At 51.2% G+C, this 20,000-nt stretch overlaps 1 protein-coding gene across 6 annotated transcripts in view; it reads left to right on the top strand.

The window, feature by feature from the left end:
• wasf1 (WASP family member 1) overlaps positions 1-20,000 on the top strand; it is a 66,527-nt gene that overhangs the window by 26,014 nt on the left and 20,513 nt on the right. For 4 of the 6 annotated variants that reach the window (XM_035421485.1, XM_035421484.1, XM_035421483.1 and 1 more), the window contains exons 2-5: positions 2,133-2,292; positions 3,595-3,729; positions 15,162-15,315; positions 17,969-18,086. In XM_035421485.1, the coding sequence (XP_035277376.1) occupies positions 2,160-2,292; positions 3,595-3,729; positions 15,162-15,315; positions 17,969-18,086 (540 nt within the window). In that variant the 5' untranslated portion in view covers positions 2,133-2,159. Of the gene's footprint in view, positions 1-2,132; positions 2,293-3,594; positions 3,730-15,161; positions 15,316-17,968; positions 18,087-20,000 lie in introns of those variants that run through there. The other 2 variants (XM_035421482.1, XM_035421486.1) reach the window with 2 other exon arrangements.

The raw sequence follows: 20,000 nt of genomic DNA, 5'->3' as shown, positions 1-20,000 counted from the left end.
AAACGCTCACCCTGAAAGAACTCGGACGGGCGCGTCTTCGAAGGCCACCTCTCACGCTAAATTGAAATCGGCTTCAACAAAAAAAAAAAAAAAAAGAAATTCTGAAAATCTTGCGAGGGGGAGAATTCATCGCGGTTCTTTTTCTGCCTCATAAAATATGGCGTTATTGCCTTAATTAGGGATCGGTTTCACGTGACAGGGAGCATTTGCGGACCACTCAGTCAAACTCGGCCCCATTGTAATGAGCGGGAAAAGAGGGTTGGGTTTTCTGCGTTTCTGCGTGCGTTTCTGTGTGTGAATGTGACAATGTGTGTGTGGGTATGTGTGTGTGTGTGTTTCTGTGTGTGTGTGCGTTTCTGTGTGTGAATGTGACAATGTGTTTGTGGGTATGTGTGTGTGTGTGTTTCTGTGTGTGTGTGCGTTTCTGTGTGTGAATGTGACAATGTGTGTGTGGGTATGTGTGTGTGTATGTGTGTGTGTGTGTGTGTGCTTTCTGTGTGTGAATGTGACAATGTGTGTGTGGGTATGTGTGTGTGTGTGTGTGTGTGTGTGTGTGTGCTTTCTGTGTGTGAATGTGACAATGTGTGTGTGGGTATGTGTGTGTGTGTGTGTGTGTGTGTGTGTGTGTGTATTCCACACAGAGATCCACAGTGGCCTCAGTCACAGGAACACGCAGGCACAGTAGTGCAGAAGCCGTCCCACAGTAAGACATCAGCATGGAGCGTATCTCTCTGTTTGAGTCTCTCCTGTCTTCCGCTCTGTGAACAGAGCGATAAAGAACACACACCTGAGCGCCTGACAGGGACGGGGGGAGGAAGAAAAGAACGTCACACACTCCTCCGTTTAACCTCCGCGTTCTGTTCCACGTTCTGTCATCACCGGGATTACATTTTCAGGGTTCGGCCTGCAATGGCGCCCCCTGTGGGGTCTCTGAGCGCACTGCACCACGCTGCTGAATGACACTGCCCTGTTTCACACCGACACTGTGTTTAATCACTCTGAGCCCCCGTGTGCGTAAGCGTACGGTGCGTATGTGCGCTCGCTCTGCGGGTAAAATGGTCATACCCCCCCCCCCCGCGCTCCCTCCACCTTACCTTCTACACCCCGCTCAAATCCTGAAATAAAACCCCAGAAATTTTACAAAACCCAGGTGAGCTCTTCCCAAAACCCAAGCCTGCTCTTCTGATACGTGCTTATTTAGACATTCCCCCTCCCTCTTTCTCTCCTTCTCCTCCTCTCTTTAGTAAAAATGCCCTCAGCCTAATTTATTCTTTTTTTTTGGTCGCTCTCTCAGACGGACGGCGGGCCCTAAATTGCTCGTTACCCGCCATCGTTTGTGAGGGCTGAAACGGCGGGTTTTATTGCGGTTGGCGGCGGCGCTCTGACTCTGCAGCGTAGCGTTAGCATACGCAGACTGACTGTAAGTGGTTGGCGGTTGGCGGGTGGCGCTCTGACTCTGCAGCGTAGCGTAGCGTTAGCATACGCAGACTGACTGTAAGTGAAGCGGATTGGGCCTTATTAAGTGGCCCATCAGCACAATGTAGATTAATGGCGGAATACCCCGGGGGGTGGGGGGGGGGGGCAGGGGCAGGGTGTGTTACTGTGTGATAAATGGCGGTGTTGGGTGGGGGGGTAAATCGCGGAGCGTCGCTGGGTTAATGTGATTACCGGGCCTCGCCTCGGCTGCCACGGCTGGGTTAGAGAGCGGAGCCGGAAACGCAGGGCGACAGAACAGCTTGGGACCACGGGGGGGGGGGGGGGGGGGGGGTCCACGGCGACGCCTGAGGGCGGCCATGTTCATGATGGAAAGATCGATGCGCATCTCAGACCTGTGTCTCACTTCCTCCCTGTCTCCCCGCTCTCCCTCCATCTCCCCCTCTTCCTCTCTTCCCTCTCTCCCTTTCTGCCTCCCTTGCCCTCTCTCCCCCTATCTCTCTTCTCTCTCTCCCTCCCTCCCCTCTCACCCTCCCTCTCGCTACCCCTCTTTCTCTTCCCTCCCTCCCCTGTCCCCCTCCCTCCTCATCCTCCCTCCCTCTCTTCCTCTCTCTCCCTTCCTCCCTCCCCTCTCCCCCTTTCCCCTTTCTCCCTCCCCTCCTCCCTCCCTCTCCCTACCCCCCCCCTCCCCCCCACAGGTGCGGAGGCCCTCGTGCTGAGCCAGAATGCCGTTAGTGAAGAGGAACATTGAGCCCAGGCACCTGTGTCACACGGTGCTCCCGCGGGGGATAAAGAATGAGCTGGAGTGTGTGACCAACGTGTCCCTGGCCAACGTCATCCGGCAGCTCAGCAGCCTCAGTGAGTGACCCCGCCCCCTCCCCGAATAACCCCGCCCCCATACACACACACACACACACACAGTCTCTCACCCCCCCAACGTGTCCCTGGCCAACGTCATCCGGCAGCTCAGCAGCCTCAGTGAGTGACCCGCCCAAATAACCCCGCCCCCATACACACACACACACACACACAGTCTCTCACCCCCCCCAACGTGTCCCTGGCCAACGTCATCCGGCAGCTCAGCAGCCTCAGTGAGTGACCCCGCCCCCTCCCCGAATAACCCCGCCCCCACACACACACACACACACACACTCACCCTCTCTCGCCCCTCCAAATTAACCCCCATAGCCCCCCCCCCCCCACACACACACACACCCTCTTTCCAACGCCCCCCCATCAGACATGCGCTCAGCGTCCTGCGTGTGGGTGTAGGTGTTCGGTACTCTGCAGTCCGCCTGTTGTGCAGTCTAATTGACTCTGGTGAGGCAGCGTGCACATCCACTTTTCTCCGGATATTTATGCCCATATTTACTTTCAAATGTGCACTGAGGGATTTTATTCAATTTAATAACATTCATAATGGTGGCGTTACATTTTCTTAACTGCATGCGGAACACTACCCATAAAAAGCTAGTTCAGTTCAGTCGCTGATTAAATTTCTTTTTCTCTTTTTTGTTAATGTCCCATATTTCTCCATGCAAAAAAAGGATGGAAAGCTATCATAAAGAAAAATCTAGTTTTTAATATTTGGGTAATAAACCAGCCAAGAGTCCATATCCAAGCTCTCACAAACCAAAAATGAAATTAAAAATGAATTAAACAGATTTGATAAATGAGCTCAATAGCTCATTCTGTAGCTTAATTATGTGTGCTGGACTGAGGAAGATGAGGCCTACAAGTAGACAACATGGCAGGACACCTGAGTCCAATGGGTGCACAAAATGAGTAGAAAATTAACCACTGGCCTACATTTAGTGTACGTCGATGTTTTTAGGTCTTTTGTGTTGGAGCCAGTCCTGGGTCAAATACATATTTGTTTTGGCTTCAAAAACTTTTCTACACTTTACTGAGCCTGTCTGGTGCATTGGAACCAATGAAATACTCTGAAAAAGTGCAAACCCAAACCTTTGGTCCTATTGGCAGGCTTGCAGTTGCACCAGGCAAGATCAACAGAGCACAGAAAAGTATTTGAATCCAAAATAAATATGTATTTGACCCAGGTCTGGTTGGAGTCAGATGAATGTTTCCCACTGTGGGATGATAAATGTGGGTATGCTAGGCTAGGCTAAGCTAAGCTAAGCGCCGCTGCTCGGTCTGCAGGTAAGTATGCGGAGGACCTGTTCGGGGAGCTCTTCAACGAGGCGCACTCCTTCTCCTTCAGAGTCAACTCCCTGCAGGAGCGCGTGGACCGCCTGTCAATCAGCGTCACCCAGCTGGACCCCAAAGAGGAGGAGCGTGAGTGTGTCCCGTACGCACACACACACACACACAAACACGCACGCACGCATGCACACACACTCACACACAAAAAAACGTGCATGCACACACGCACAAACACCCACATACACACACACACACACACTCACACACGCACATGCCCTCACACACATGCATACACTGATTCACGGACACACACACACACGTTCACACGCTGACGTGCACGTACACTCACAGTTATGCGCACATGCATGAACACACACATATAAACCCATATGCACAAATGTGCATACACGTGCTTACACACACACACACACACACACACGCACACACACACAGGTCAGACTTTCTCTTTGCCTGACTGCTCTGTCCCGTTTCAGTTCTGTAGTTCAGTCCTTTCTTAGGGGGCAGCACTGCACAGGTGCAGCTTGAACTATAACAGAGTACTCACGCGGCTCTGCGCGCTACGAGCAGTCAGCCATAGCAACCACGCAGAAATAGAACCCACTCGTGATGATGTCACTGATGACATCACTCAGTGGGCGGGGACTCGTTCTGTGCGTGCACGTGCGGATCTTAACGGCGTGCAGATGGGCTGATGCCCTGGGTCCGGTGAATGGGGAAACCCATCCGGGTGGTTTAAAGACTGCAGGATCGTATCGCTGGAGGGATATTTCTCTGTATCAGATATCAGAACCAATCTGTGATCAGAACCAGGCGTCCGGGGACTGCTACCGGCGTCTGACGCAACGCTAGTGTAACAGAAACCAGCCGACCAATTAAATTCAACGTGCTGCGCTCTCGTGCTCTGAAGACACGCCACCCCTCCCCCTCGACCCCCTTCTCACCTCATCCTCGAACCACCCCCCCCCCCCCCCGCCCCCAAACCTGCCTCCCTGCCGCTGAAGCAGATGCCTGGCTGAATGAGCCCTGTCTTGTCCTTGGCTGTACCCTGCGCTGTGAGCTGAGGGTTTAATGGCAGCCCTGTGGAGTGGGCTGGAGCGCGCTGCTGCTGCTACTGGCTGTGGGTTACATACGGCCGCTGCTCCTGTCAGGCTGCAGCTCTCTCTCTCTCTCTCTCGCTCTCTCCCTCTCTCTCTCTCTCTCTCTCTCTCCCTCTCTCTCTCTCTCTCTCTCCGTGTGTGACGGAGCCCCAGAGCACCGGCCATTACTCTGAGATCAGTCAACTGAAGACCTGCTGCACACCGCTGATTAGCCACACACGCACACACACATACCACACACTTAAACACACACATACACATACCACACACACGCACACACATACCACACACTTAAACATACACACACACACACACATACCACACACACTCACACACATACCATACTCGGCTAGAAATAGCTTTACAAAATAAGTATTGTACCTTACTGAACCCGTGTTCAGCAGTTGTCTACGATCATGAATATGCACTTTTTGTACGTCGCTTTGGATAAAAGCGTCTGCTAAATGAATGTAATGTAATGTAATGTACCACACACTTAAACACACACATACACGCACACACTTACGCACATACACACTCACGCACACACACATACCACACACTTAAACACACACATACACACACACACTTACGCACATACACACTCACGCACACACACATACCACACACTTAAACACACACATACACACACACTTACACACACACACGCACACACACATACCACACACACTTACGCACATACACACACACGCACACACACATACCACACACTTAAACACACACATACACACACACACTTACGCACATACACACACACGCACACACACATACCACACACTTAAACACACACACTACACACACACATACACACACACACACACATACCACACACTTAAACACACACACACACACACACACACTTACGCACATACACACACACACACACACACTTAAACACACACACACACACCACACACACGCACACACACATACCACACACTTAAACACACACACTACAGTGCATCCCTGCAGCCCAGTGATAAGTGCTCCAAACTCAGGGGTCACAGGTTAAAGGAGGAAGATTTGGGGCGCCCACTGAGCAGGACACCCCTAAACCTGAGAATAAGGACTCCCAGCGCCGAGCGGGATGAGTCAGAAAACTCCGGCCACTCTCTTTTTCTTTTTATCAGGGTATCGATCCGGGTCTTTCAGCTCGAACGGATGGAAGCAGTGATTTATGGCCTGCCGGGATCAATTTATCTCTCAGCACAGACAATCACAATACCTGCCTGGGGGGGGGCGGGCGAGGGGGGGGGGGGAGGGTTAATGAAAACCAACAGAAGGTGTCTGTGAGTAAAAACAGGCCAAGCATTACTGGAGGAAGCACATTTCGATATTTAAGGCGACTTTGTCAATCAGCCGTAAGAATGCTGTAGAAGATCAGAACAGTGGGTTTGTAGAAGCGGATACGATAGGGAAAACTGCTGAAGGGCAAAGGATCCGTACAGTAACAGCGTCCTTACTTTGTGCCTTTCAGAGTTTAGCATACGTTGCGTAGATGTGGTTCAACTCAAAATGATTGCAGAGAAGGACTACTCGTTTTTTAATTGTCAAATTTATAAACTATCAGGACCATTTTCGGGAGTAAGAAGGACTTTTTTTTTCGATGGTTTTTGGCAATACCTGTGTTGTATAGATTTGCCAGAACATTTTATTATGGATAATTCATAATTCCAAAACATACACTGTGTGAACATTAATAGAGGGTGCAAAGACTCAGGCATGTATCCAAAATCACAAACGCGTTCTGGTACTTTCGTAGTGAAGGCTATACGATTAGCCAAAAATTAAAGACCAATTAAGTTCACTTCCTAACCAAGCAATGACCTCAGATTTGTAATGACCAGAGGTTCAGATCCACAATAAAAAACGTAACTGTGTATTTAATTTTTTTACTTCTTCGGTTGTATCCTTGAAATTTTTTTTTTTTTTTTCCGTTTTTGTTTTCTCTTCCCCTCTCTCAAATTATAAATGTGAGCCAAAAAAAAAATATCCTCACATAACCTCTCCTGCCATTTTTAACTGTGAAACAATCTGAAGTGATTTTGTGTAACAGTGGGGGATGTAATGGGCTCATTTGGGCGGGTGGGCCGTGCAGAGACTTGTAGTTTTTCGGGGGAACGGCTTTTACGTACGGCCCTGACTACACTGCAGTTACAGCGGAGAGGAGCGTAGTCATCGATTTAATAAACCCGCTCTGAAAGGATTTCTTTCGTTCATGGAAAGAAAGAAAGAAAGAAACACACACACGTCCTATCCTGCTTGTCTCGAGAGAGAGAGAGAGAGAGAGAGAGAGAGAGAGAGAGAGAGAGAGAGAGAGCGAGAGAGAGAGAGAGAGAGAGACAGAGAGACAGAGAGAGAGAGAGAGAGAGGGAGAGAGAGAGAGAGAGAGAGAGGGAGAGAGAGAGAGAGAGAGAGAGAGAGGGAGAGAGAGAGAGAGACAGAGACAGAGAGAGACAGAGACAGAGACAGAGAGAGAGACAGAGACAGAGCCAGAGAGAGAGAGAGAGAGAGAGACAGAGAGAGCGAGAGAGAGAGAGAGAGAGAGAGAGAGAGAGAGAGAGAGAGAGAGAGAGAGAATAATTGCGCCAGGTAAGGAGGCCTCACACAGAAAGAAAGGGATTTATAACACAATACCGCCATTTCAGCCGGCCGTTATTACGGTAAGGGCATTACCGCCCCGTGCCATGTAATTTAAGCTGTGGGCCTTTTCTCTTTGTGTCGCTTTGTGAAGGAGGCCCTTTGAGGTTCCCCAAAAAATCAACACCGCTAAAGTCCTCGCCAGGATTCGGCTTAAAAGTGGCGTGGCGGTGGGGGGGCCGGGGGGGGGGGGGCATACGTGGGGTTCAGAGGAGAGGCTCTGCTGAAGGTAGAACGCTTGAATGAAGAATGCACCGCTCCGCAGAGAGCCTTGTGGCGGCGGCCATCTTCTTGTATTTTTTTCTTTTGTTTGTTCTTTGTTTTTTCCCCTCTTCTGCATGTGCTGAACCAGGCTCCCATTGGGCTGTTCAGTGGTCACATGTCACAGTCACGTGACACCTCCGGTTTAGGCCATGCCTTCGGGGGGGGGGGGGCAGCTGCCCTCTTCGGGCAAGTGACGTAATGACAGACGACGATGCGATATCCGTCACTCTTGCCGGTAAAAGCTACTGGTGATTCCGTAACCGACCTGCGTAATGGGTTTGTGTGTGTAATGCGATGATGTCAGCTCGTCGTTAGCCTGCCAGGCTACGCTGTAGGGACCGGGTTGGGGACCTCACGGCCTCCCCGTACGGGCCGGGCCGGGGCTGGGAGGGAGCGCTGTTCCCCAGTCCCAGCGTGTTCCGCCACAGAAACGCTCGTTTTTTTTTTTTGTTCTCCTCTCCTCTTTCCTCCCCCCGTTCTCCTTGGTAAGCTACGCAGCGATTGGCTCAGTCGCTCCAGGGGCGCAGACAGCGCTGTTTTCACAGACACTGCGGGGGGGGGGGGAGAACAGAATTAATTTTAAGGGGTGGGGAGGGGGGGAGCAGTACAGAAACAGAGATGGGGGAGCGGGGGGGTGGGGGGGGGGGGAGAGACAGCAGCTCCGTGTGCTACAGGCACTGTCAGAAGACTGACTGACAGCTGGGTGTTCACATATTCCCCATCCACGGGAGTTCGGAGCCCCAAGAACACCCAGAGGAGGCGCCTCCGAAAATCAAGCCCTCCTCCCTCTTGGTGTAGGCGGGACCCTTTTACAGACGGGCAGGGAGGCCTGGGGGGGTCTCACTCAGTACCGCGCGCGGAGTTAGCAGAGTTAGCCAGGCTTATCGCGCGGTTCCATTTCCCGCTAACGACGCCTTGTGACCATTAAAGGTAATGGATTCCGCGGCTCTCGAAATGCGCGATGTCGGGGAAAGGGCAGGGAGGTGGGGAGGCGGGGGGGACCGTAGGCCCCCGCGGTGCTATAAATCAGGCCCCCCCCCCAGCCTCAGGCGCAGGGGGGGTGGGGGGCAGCAAAGCAGGTTGTCTTGAGGAAGCTTTGATGTATGTCGATGGGCAGAATCACCCCCTCTCCCCCTCCCACCACCACTACCTCTCTCTCTATCTACCTCTCTCTCCCCGCCGGGGGGCATTAGCATACTTACCGGACGCGCCCACTTTTCGCAGAGATCCGTCCTTAGCCGGCTGGTCTCGCCCCCCTGCGCCGCGCTAGAAGAGAAGAAGGCCCTGCTGAGGATCACCTTCAGGCCCCCGGAGGAGGTCGGCCCGGCCCGGACGATTGATGGGTCCCCCTCTCTCCCAACATCCCCGCCGCCATTTTCACCCTGTCAGGACGCAATATCATTCCTCCCAGAGAAACCAATGGCCCGTGGCCTGCATTTAATGGCCACGCTATATCACCCAGGTGTCCCGCTGTAATAATGATAGCAGACATCTCCAGGAAACACCCTGAAGCCCCCCTTTTTTTTTTTAACAGCCCCCCCTATACCCCCCTCCCTCCCTCCTCCCTCCCTCCCACCCCCCGTTTCATAGTGCGAATCCCAGCGCAGTCATTCCGTACAAACTGGTTTTTCATTTTCCATTTAACCGAAGGCTGCAGATTAAATGTCACCGTAGTTCGGCGAGGCGGCGGCCGGTCCTGTTCCTTTCCCTTCTCTTTCATTCTTTCTTTTGAGAGAGAGAAAGAAAGGAAGAAAGGAGAGAGAAAGACAGAGAGTGACAGAAAGAGCTAGCCGGCGGAGTGAGAAAGAGAAAGAGAAAGAGCTGGAGACAGAGATGGAGAAACTGACGGACGGAGAGGAAGAAAGAGAGACCGACAAAAAGACTAAGAGAGAAAGAGAGAAAGACGGCCAGAGATAGAGAGAGAGAGAAGAAAGTGGCCATCTTCCTCAGACAGTGCGGAGCAGTGTCTTGGGGGATAAAATGGTTCCTTTGTGGGCCAGGTCCATTTTCTTCCCCTCCCTTTGTATTTCTGAATATATTCAGCATAACGGGACTCAGAATGAAACATAATTCTGTCTCCAGTTCCCCATCATCCTACCCTCCCACCCCCCCACAAAATTCTTTCAACCCACAGTGTTAAGAAAATGACAATAATAATCATGATGATGAAGTAATAGAACCTGTATATCTATACAGGTTATACAAAAGATACAAATATAAAAAATATATACAAAGAAGACCACGTTAAAACCTAGTATATGGCTGGACCTAACACGCGTGATCCGGCCAACCAATGGTGTAACTTCATAACTCGGCCGACCAATGGTGTAACTTCATCACTCAGTCAGTCAGTCAGACATTCGCATTTGTCGGGCTGGCCCCGCTGTTGCGGTCCAGCCAAAAGAAAGGTGGTGTGCCGGCTGAATCTGTGCTTTGCAGCAGTAAAATTACTAAAACCCCAGCACGCCAAGGCCTTCCAGAAAAGCCACTTGTTAACAGATGGGCCAAAAAAAGGACATTCTTTTCCACCACCTCCGCTTACACGTCCTCACAGCAGGCCCGGGTTCCTCCAGCGATCCAGGGCCGTGAACAGGTCTCCGTCGGAAGTGTGGAGCAGGAAGTGGGAGCGAAGTGCGAAGGCCGTTTCCTGCGGACGCTCGGGCCCCCCCCGGGCCCCCCCTGTGAGCCCCCGCGCTCCTGTCAGCTGGAGGCTGCATCAGAACGGGAAAAAAAAAACTGGACAAGCGCACGGTCACAGCGAAGCCTTCTACCCAGGCGGCCATTCAAAGAGTAACAGGAGCAGTGTTATAATAACCATTAAAGCCAAGTACGCCAGGACCAGCCAATCAGAAAGAAAAGAAAAATATAAAAAGAACAAAGTGAAGAATAGAAAGTTCTTTTTTTACACACCTGCACTGCAGCATGGAGGCCTGTACATTTCGCAAGGAGCCATTTTGTACCAGCCTGGGGTAAAAAAGAAAAGAAAAAAACCGAACTCCACAACACCCACAGAAGCCTGGTGTGAGCTGTTGTTTTATCTTCACAGCCGCGTAGCGAATTTTCGACGTGGAGATCGGCGATCGATCACGGCCTGCGGACGAATCCAGGTTACCGTGGCGATGGCGGCCGATGGTATCGCTCGCGCGCTCGCGCGGCCCAGGAGAGACGCTGACGGCGCTCTTCAGAGATAGCGCTTCCCTCGGCCTGCTGGGAAAAAAAAAAAACGAAAAACAAACACACAGCGTAACGAGTAACGGACTCTCGCGTCCAGCCAAAAAACTGCCTCGGCTCCTGTCCTGTCCGCCCCGCCCGCCCGCCCGCCCGTCCGACCGAACGACCACCCACCCCCCCCCCCCCCCGTCCGCCCGCACGCCCGCCCGTATCCAGCGCTCGCATGAACGCCGCCAGAAGGAACAAACGATTTTGTCGCAGCGAAGATTGGGGGGGCGGGGGGGAATCTCCACAGCGTAAGAACCGGCGAATGGAGATTTACCGCAGATTTTTTTTTTCGTCTCTAAATCAGTCCGTTGCTGGAGCAGCCAATCACGTTGCGCGCTTCCTAGCGGGCGCTAATGCTACGCGCCGATTCCGTAGCGATCGGCTTTTTGCCCCCCCCCCCTGCCCCCCAAATTCGCCGGGCCTCTTTGTGTTCCTCCATTAGCATGCTGGTGCCGTCCCGCGCTGGGCCGCTCAGCAGAGGGAAGATTATTCTCTGTTGTCAGCGTGATTGCTGCCCCGCTGACAGACGGGGGCGATTCGACTGACATTTCCTTCCCAGGAGCGTCGTCTCCTGTTTGAATGGGAATCTGAATGGGAATCTGAATGGGAATCTGAATGGGAATCTGAATGGGAATCTGAATGGGAATCTGAATGGGAATCTGAATGGGAATCTGAATGGGAATCTGAATGGGAGAAGGTCGACGCGCACGCTGCTGTTCCCCGTTTTTTTTTTTTATAGGTTTTCAATTTTCCACTTTTCCGAGTCGGGCCAGCTTATGGCCGAAATAAAACGCACCACTGGAAATATTCCAGTTAATAGTTACATAGTCATTTTAGTGTGTGTGTGTGTGTGTGTGTGTGTGTGTGTGAGAGGAAGATAGAGAGAGAGAATGTGTGTGTGTGTGTGTGTGTGTGAGAGAGAGGAAGATAGAGAGAGAGAATGTGTGTGTGTGTGTGTGTGTGTGTGTGAGAGAGAGAGGAAGATAGAGAGAGAGAATGTGTGTGTGTGTGTGTGTGTGTGTGAGAGAGAGAGGAAGATAGAGAGAGAGAATGTGTGTGGGCGTTCACAGGTCTACTGAGCCATGATTAGTTTTTTTCCCCGCCATATCATCACTGCTATTAGGGACTGCTTGAAGAGGTGTGTGTGTGTGTGTGTGTATATGTGGCTGTGCGTGTGTGTCTGCGTGTGTGTCCATGTCTGTGTGTGTGTGCGTGCGTGCGTGTGTGTGTTTGTCTGAGTGTGTCTGTGTCTGTGCGGTCCTGGGTTTCCTGGGGATGCTCTCCATTAGATAACCGCCGCGGGCGTCCGCCAAGCGCTCTGCGGGGGTCAGGGGTCGCCCAGTAATTTGGCGTGGGAGAGAGAGAGAGAGAGAGAGAGAGAGAGAGAGAGAAGACGGCGGCGATGGACTGCGGAGTTGCCAGAAGCCTTCCGCGGCCCCGCTGACGGCATTACGCGCCGTGTCACGTCTCCTCCCAGAATCCCCTGCGTCAGGCCGCTACGAGGCACGGGAACGACTGCGGAGCGCGTAATGGGTCCGTCTGGGTTTGGTGTTTACAGACTAGAGAGCATGCAGCGCTGGGTCAGGGCCCAGGACTCCAATTCCCAGAGGGCACCTGCCTCTAGACATGTGACCTGGCAACTTCATGAGGGAGAAGGGTTTTCGACACACTTGTCCCTGATTACGGTTATACACTTTGTTGTACGTCGCTCTGGATAAGAGCGTCTGCCAAATAATGCCTGTGATGTAATGTAATGAAAAAAAAAAAATTCTTGAGGTGAATAGATTTTTTTACCTTGAATCAAGTCTATCTGCGTCCCCTCGTTCGCTATTTCTTTTTATTTTTAAAAAGCTTTCTCGTAAACGGTTGGTCCAGACGCCATTGTGTCTGTGGCCTGCTGAGGAAAGAAAAGTCGCAAATTTTTTGACTGATTGAAGCGGAGGAGGCTTTGAGCGGGCGATCTCTGTCGATCGATTAACGCTGAACTGTTCTGCTTCGCTTTCTTCGCCGAGCCCTCGGAGACGCGAACGATCTCTAAACTGCTTTGACATTTTCATTCTGCCGTCTCGCGGAGCCACGTCAGATTTACGGTGAAATATATTAACGGGAGGCACCAGTGCCGGAGTCAACATCTGCCTGTACGGCCTCTAATGGGCTTTTAAACATAAATCTGCTCCTTCTACGGGAAGGACTACCGTCTCAAATGTGGATCGGATGAGGTGCTATGTGTACCTCAAACAGGCTGCTTTTGGCAGGGCATTCCAGAAATGATGTGGGGGTTGTCAGAGTCATTCTAGAAGGGATAATTTAACGAAGGAACCCACCTCGAGTATTCAGATTTTTTTAAAGCCCCCCAAAAAAGCTTATATACTGTATAGATGGATTAACCCATTGAGGTGCAAGATCGCGAATATGCGATTAGAATGTTGTTAACTGAGCGTTCTAATGCTGATGTAAAAATCGCTAATCTCGCGAAATCGGAAATCGAAAGCAATGGAATCCTAGGACACACGGAGTCAGAATTTTGAAAAACAACATTCCAAAAAAACCTTTTTTCTTCAAAGGGTTACTAACAAGAGCCGGCAACAGTGACCTGGTTACCGCATTAATATTTTTCATGTGGGATTAAGCTGTGTCATGAGTTCTCGGTCGTGTGAAAATGGCAGCCTGGGCCCTTTCTCATTAGGTCCTGTGTTACAGCAGGGTCTCTGTTAGTCATTACCTGCAGGATCTCAGTGTCTCAGGGGCTACAGCACACAGACCGAGAGCTCCAATCATCTCCTGCCAATCAGGGAGTGGGACTGAGCAGGAGCTAAGGAAGGAGAGGAGACAACTAGACACACACACACACACACACGCACGCACACACACATTGTAGGGACAAACGTGCACACTGAAGTCTGGGAGGGTAGTGGTATCGCAGGGTGGTACGGCCGCTGGTGAACATTCCAGAAATACGTTTGCACTTATTAGTTATGCATTAAGTTGACCTTTAAGGAAGGTGTCAAGGCACAATATTGATTAATTGAAGAAGGCTTCTCGACTGTATCATCATACAGAAAACCTGAGTGAAGGGAAAAAATGAGAAGATTTGACACTCGAAGCTTGTGAATAATGAGAAGTAAAATTGAAGGCGAGCGGTCATTCTAAGGCACGTGTGACTTGTTTAATCCAGATATCCTTCCCACCGTCCCTGTTTGAAACGGGAGGCCCAGCAGCTTTAAAAGCTTCTGGTGAGCGGCGTAAGGACAGAGACTCTGTGTGCAGGTATAATAACTGACAAGCGGGTCAACGATGCGTCATAGACGCTGATGAATCACCGCACTAATGTTCCAGGCTTGGCCGGTTTATCCCTCCGTAAAAAAAGGACGAGATTGCCTCTCACATAAATCATTTCGGCTCCTTCGGCTGGTTTTCCTGTTTGAATGCCGATTTGTCTCTTTACTCTTTTCTCCCCTCTGTTTCAGTCTCTCAAAACGAGAGATTTTTCACAGTCCGCATTCGTCGGCGTTCGTTTTGTTTTTTTTCCCGCCGTTTTTTCCTCGACGCCTCGGTGTCGAAAAGTAAACCGTTCCCCGTCGTCGGACGATGAGCTCTCCCCTGCAATGACCGCGACGAGCGGATGTAAAAATCAACCAATTAGCACGGATTACCATAATTAAACATTTTGGAATGCGCGGGGGGGAGACGACGGCCGGTTCGCGGGAATATGACATCTCTCCCCGACGCTAATTACGATAATGATTATGATGACTTAATTGTGATACTAAATTATAGCCCCCGAGTACAGAGAGGAAACAGAACGCCGCCGCCGCCGCCGCGCTCTGTTCTCTGATGAGCCTGGCGCTCCGGCTGAACCTTGTTCCCCCGGGGGGGGGGGGGGGGGGGGGGGCTTGTAAAGGGCCTTTCCTCAGCCTTGGGGGGATTGGCTCGTTGAAAGATCTTCTCCGAGTCGGTACTACGAGAGCACTTGAGCGAGCGGCATCGAGGGTTGCGTGCTGCGTGATCGGCGGCTTCCTCGGGCCTGAATTGAGGCCGGTGAAGATCTCGAAAAAAAACCTCTCGTGAAATCAATAAAACGTCTTAAGGGTTGTTGGTTGCGATTCTTGATTTTTAATTGCTTTCGATAACTCTCTCACCCTTACACACTCTCTCTCTCCCTCCCTCCCTCCCTCTCTCTCTCCCTCCCTCCCTCCCTTCAGTTCTGGGTGATTTGTTAGCGTTATGCCTGTGTGTGTAGTGTGTAGACTGCCACAGGAGAAAGGGAAATTTAAACGCTGGGTGTCTCTGTGCCTGGGTCAGTGTCGCTGCAGGACATCACCATGAGGAAGGCCTTCCGAAGCTCCACCATCCAGGACCAGCAGCTGTTCGACCGCCGGACGCTGCCCATCCCGCTGCAGGAGACCTTTGACCTGTGTGAACAGCCGCCACCACTCAACATCCTCACGCCCTACAGGTCAGAACTGTCCCTACCCCTCAACAAGCTCACAGCCTATAGGCCGGCACTGTCCCCACTCCTCAACATCCTCATGCCCTAGAGGTCAGAGCTGTCCCTACCCCTCAACAAGCTCACAGCCTATAGGTCAACACTGTCCCCACCACTCAACATCCTCACGCCCTACCGGTCAGAGCTGTCCCCACCCCTCAACAAGCTCACAGCCTATAGGCCGGCACTGTCCCCGCCCCTCAACATACATATATCCCATAGGTCAGTTTTGACATGGTTAGCTGAATATCCTCACAACCTACAGGTCAGAACTGTCCCCACTCCTCAGCAAACTCACATCCTATAGGTCAACACTATCCCCACTCCTCAACATCCTCACACTCTACAGGTCAGCACTGTCCCCACCCCACAGCATACTCCCATCCTATAGGTCAGCACTGTCCCAGCCCTTCGATATACTCACATCCTGTAGGTCAGCTCTTAGTTACACTCTAGTTAGCATCCCCACACTGTGCTCTGCCGGTTTTTGACTTCACGTTAAAATCAACAACCAGCTCAGCAACCAGGTCAGAGAAGTTGACTGAGCGATTGACTTTGATTGATTAGCGCTAAGTAGCAAAAGCACACACACGTGTCTTCTTAAAATAGCACACACACACACACGTGTCTTAGGCTACGGGCCCGGCTTGCTGTACATGAGGCATACTGTGCAAACAGCCAGTACTATTTTTGGTACAGCCCTGGAAAGTGGGCTTTACGAGTTCAAAAAATGAATTGCCGTGTTTGCCCCCACAATGTTATAGTGGTGCAAAGGGAGGTCAACTTGTTCAGCTTGCAATCTGTCAGTGATCCTTGTCTGGTAGGAGATATAAAATGACTCAAAGGCTGGATTTATGTCCTTCTGCTTGGCTACTGCTCTTTGACCACCTGATGCTTCGTTGCCCGTGCTGTTGCTTGATCCCCTGCACTGTTGCTCGGCTACCTGTGCCACCTGTATCGTTGCTTAGCCTGTAGTCTCCCTCCATTCTCTCCCTTTCACACACCCAGCTGGTGTGATGGAACAGCGCTGTCAGCGTTCCATCTGTTAGCGAGAGAGCGAGCAGGCCGTCCGCGCCTCGCTGTAGTGCCCGCTAACTGCCCCCCTCGCTTTGCGGGGCTGCCAGTTTAGCGTTAATCACAACGCCTGCTCTATCGCGCGACTAACCGCGCTTCGCGATCCGTTTCCGGCGCCAGCTCATCCCACGTTTTCCGGGGGGGGGGAGGGGGGTCGGCATTTGACCGCAGAACCCCTCCCACCAGGCCGATCTCCCTCAGTCACCTATCCCCCCCCCCCCCACCGTGCCGTCCCGTGAGCGACAAGCTGAGCCGCTCAAGCTAAAGTTTTCTGACGTTTAAGATGGCTGCCGATTTTGTCGCCCGCTGGCTTGGCCGAAGCGCTCGCCCAGGTACGCCGACCGCGCTGGAATCCAAAACGGGGAAATCCAGCGGCTGACCTCCGCGGGCGTCACCCATGTGGGGGGGCGGGGGGATATGAAAGCTTTTGTGCCAATCTCCATGGGTTCCCCTCCTCAGACGTCTCCCAGAGCGATACGATCTTCTCCAGGGCAAAGAGCACCCTGTGCACTGGGAGGGAAATTTAATTGATTCCCTTTGTCACGGTCCGGATCTGAAGTGATAATTGCTTTTCCCATTCTCACCCGGTAGCAAGGGGTCCTGTTTCCTGAACACGGTGTTCACCTTACGCCACATCGTAGAGAAAGACAAGGAGAGAGAGAGACAGAGGGAGAGAGCGACCGAGGCAGAGAGAAAGAGAGAGAGAGAGAGAGAAAAAGAGAGGGAGAGGCAAAGAAGGAGAGAGAGGGAGAGAGAGAGCGTGAGAGGGAAAGAGAGAGTGAGAGAGAGACATCAAGGCAAGAAATCCTTCCCCACTGCTGTCAATAACTTAGCGCTGTTAGCTGCCTGTGTTCTGCCGACTCGAGCTTTCCGCCTCTATTTATATAGATTTCAGAGAGAGAAGGCGAGGAGCGTTTTGTACCGAGCATGCCGAGGAAGAGTGCGGTGAAGAGTAGCGGGATACAGAAAGCGGGCTCCGCCCACAAGCGAAGCCTGCATTTCACTCGAACGGTCAGCTTTGATGCTCGTGTTCAGCGCCCCAATGCGCGGATGTTTACCGAAACTAGAATCTTCTAGACTGCTAGCAAAAAAAAAAAAAAAAAAAAACTTAACACAGAAAACAAATTATGTCATTGAACCAAATTATTTCAGCTACACGGCTGATAGTTAAAAGCAAAATCGCGGGGCAAGAATTTATAATTAAAAGCCCTAAAAGGAAGGAACTTATCCTAAAACAAATTCCAAATTCCTCTAACGAAAAATAAACATATTAAATAATATATGTGATGACTTTGGCTTGATGAGACAAAATTCTAGGCCTCGTTGTATAGTAGTGTCATGTTTACTGCTCAGCGTTTTTTAATTTAATTTTTATTAAAGATGAAATTCATTATTACATTTTGAGTCAACAGCCAAATGCAGGTATTGGTGCCTGTGTAGGGTTTCGGGGTTGCCAGAGTGAGGACAACATTAAAAAAAATTTTCACCCACCTAGTTCAGTCTGGACCTCATATTCTCTTTCTTTTTTTTTGATAATGTGTCGCTCTAGGGATGATGGGAAGGAAGGCCTGAAGTTCTACACCAACCCCTCGTACTTCTTCGACCTCTGGAGAGAGAAGATGTTGCAGGACACAGAGGACAAGAGGAAAGAGAAAAGGAAGCAGAAGGTAAGGGGGCGGGGCATCCACAGGAAGTGGGGTGTGGGGTGGGAGGCGGGGCGTCGGAACCTCATCGCCATGACAGTGAGGAAAGCGTATGGAGATGCCGCCATCGTCATACCGCTGATTTTGATCATCCCATCGGCACGATCGTCTTCACCGCACGAGTCTTCGTCGTCAGATGTGCTCCTTCAAGTCACCGTTGCTGTCGGTTTAATTTATGCAAACATTTCGTAAAATTATTGTTCTGTCAACCTTCATTAAAAATAGCGTTTCAGGAAGTAGATATTTGTAAACAACATTAATTTTAGGTTTTGGGTCTCCACATTCTTGCCCGGAGATTTTGCTTTTAATTATTACCCTCGTAGCAGAAATCATTAGGTTAATGACATAATTTGTTTTCTGTGCTGGCAATACAAATAGAGCGCATGCACGGTAGTGCATGATCAACGCAGTACGTATACAGATATAAGAGCGGGAGGGATGTAAGTAGAGGAATAACACGACTGTGGTCCACATAATTTCCCCACTGTGGACCAATAGGGAGCAGCTTGGAGGGTCACATGAGGGAAACTGTGGTTCACAGTGTTGTAATGGACTCAGCAGGTCTTGACCTGATTGCACCTGCGTTTGGGTGACGTTTGCTAGCCACTGAAACGGTAAACGGTAGGCATTATACTGTATACGCAGCTGGGAGTGTGTGTGTGTGGGTGTGTGAGTGCGAGTGAGTGTGTGTGTGAGTGAGTGAGTGTGTGTGTGTGTGTGAGTGAGTGAGTGTGTGCGTGAGTGAGTATGTGTGTGTGTGTCTGAGTGTGTGAGTGAGTGAGAGTGTGTGTGTGTGTGTGTGTGTACAACTTCTTGCCCAGGGCTCCGCTGAAAAATTGATTTATTCTTTTTATCTCAGTGGGACTCACCTGAATAAATGAAGGATAGATACATAAATAAAATAAAAAGTACCTTCTCCCTATACATTGTTAAAATTATTATTTCACTTTTTGTTTCTGCGGTTTTGGCAGTTGTAGTTCTCTCCGGGCCATAAAAAAAAAAACATTTGTGGGCACTCGGGTTCGATCAGAATGTCAGTAATCTATGCTCTCTGCCTGCTACCTAGAACACACTACCTGTGTACTGTTGGTTTTAATCCCGAACGAGCGCCCCCCCCCTCCCAGCAGCCCCCCCCCCCCTCCCCCCAGCAGCCCTCCCCCCCTCCCCCAGCAGCCCTCCCCCCTCCCCCTCCTTCCGGTCATCAGCTCCCGGGGTCCCATCGTCCGCAAGCAAGGGTTAGATCAGCGCTTAGATCACTCAAGAACCAAAGAAGCGAATCGAAAATACGTTTTCTTTTCTTTTTTTATCGCCCCACTGCAAGTCGCGGACGCTCTGTAATAGCGAGAGGGTTTGATGAGCAAAGCTGGCGGTTATCCAGCGTTTTTTTTAATTTTTATTTTTATACCCGTGCGTCTGAAGCTCTGATTTATCGCCCCCGCGCTCGGGGCCAGATTCAGTCAGAGCCTTGAACCCCCCCCCCCCCCCCTCCCCACACCCCTGCCCTGTCCCCCCCTCCCCCCAGATTACAAGCCCGTCTGCGCTATTGAGCGATGAACCTGTCGTCCCTCGGAGAAGCGCAAAAAAGCCCTCTGCCTTCACGGGAGCGCCATCGCCCCCCCGCAGTCTTCGTGGCGGAGCGAGGCAAACTGGGAAAATAAAAAAAAAATTTAAAAAAAGCTTCTTCAAAAAAAACGGAAATTAATCAAGGTGGGCGGAAGGAGAATAAGAGGTGAATTTCCGTCGTCTCGGGGGACGTCGTGGGCGGCCTCGGCTTGGACATGGCGGGGGGGGGGGGGGGGGGGGGGGGAGTGGGTGGGCTGGGGGGGGAAGTGGGTGGGGGGGCTAAAAGCCTTTTATTTCGCCCGCGAAGTCGGGTCT

This window comes from Anguilla anguilla, chromosome 6, assembly GCF_013347855.1.
Source record: "Anguilla anguilla isolate fAngAng1 chromosome 6, fAngAng1.pri, whole genome shotgun sequence".
Classification (NCBI taxonomy): domain Eukaryota; kingdom Metazoa; phylum Chordata; class Actinopteri; order Anguilliformes; family Anguillidae; genus Anguilla; species Anguilla anguilla.
Note: the sequence above shows the minus strand (reverse complement) of the source record. Positions and strands in the feature narration are given on the sequence as shown.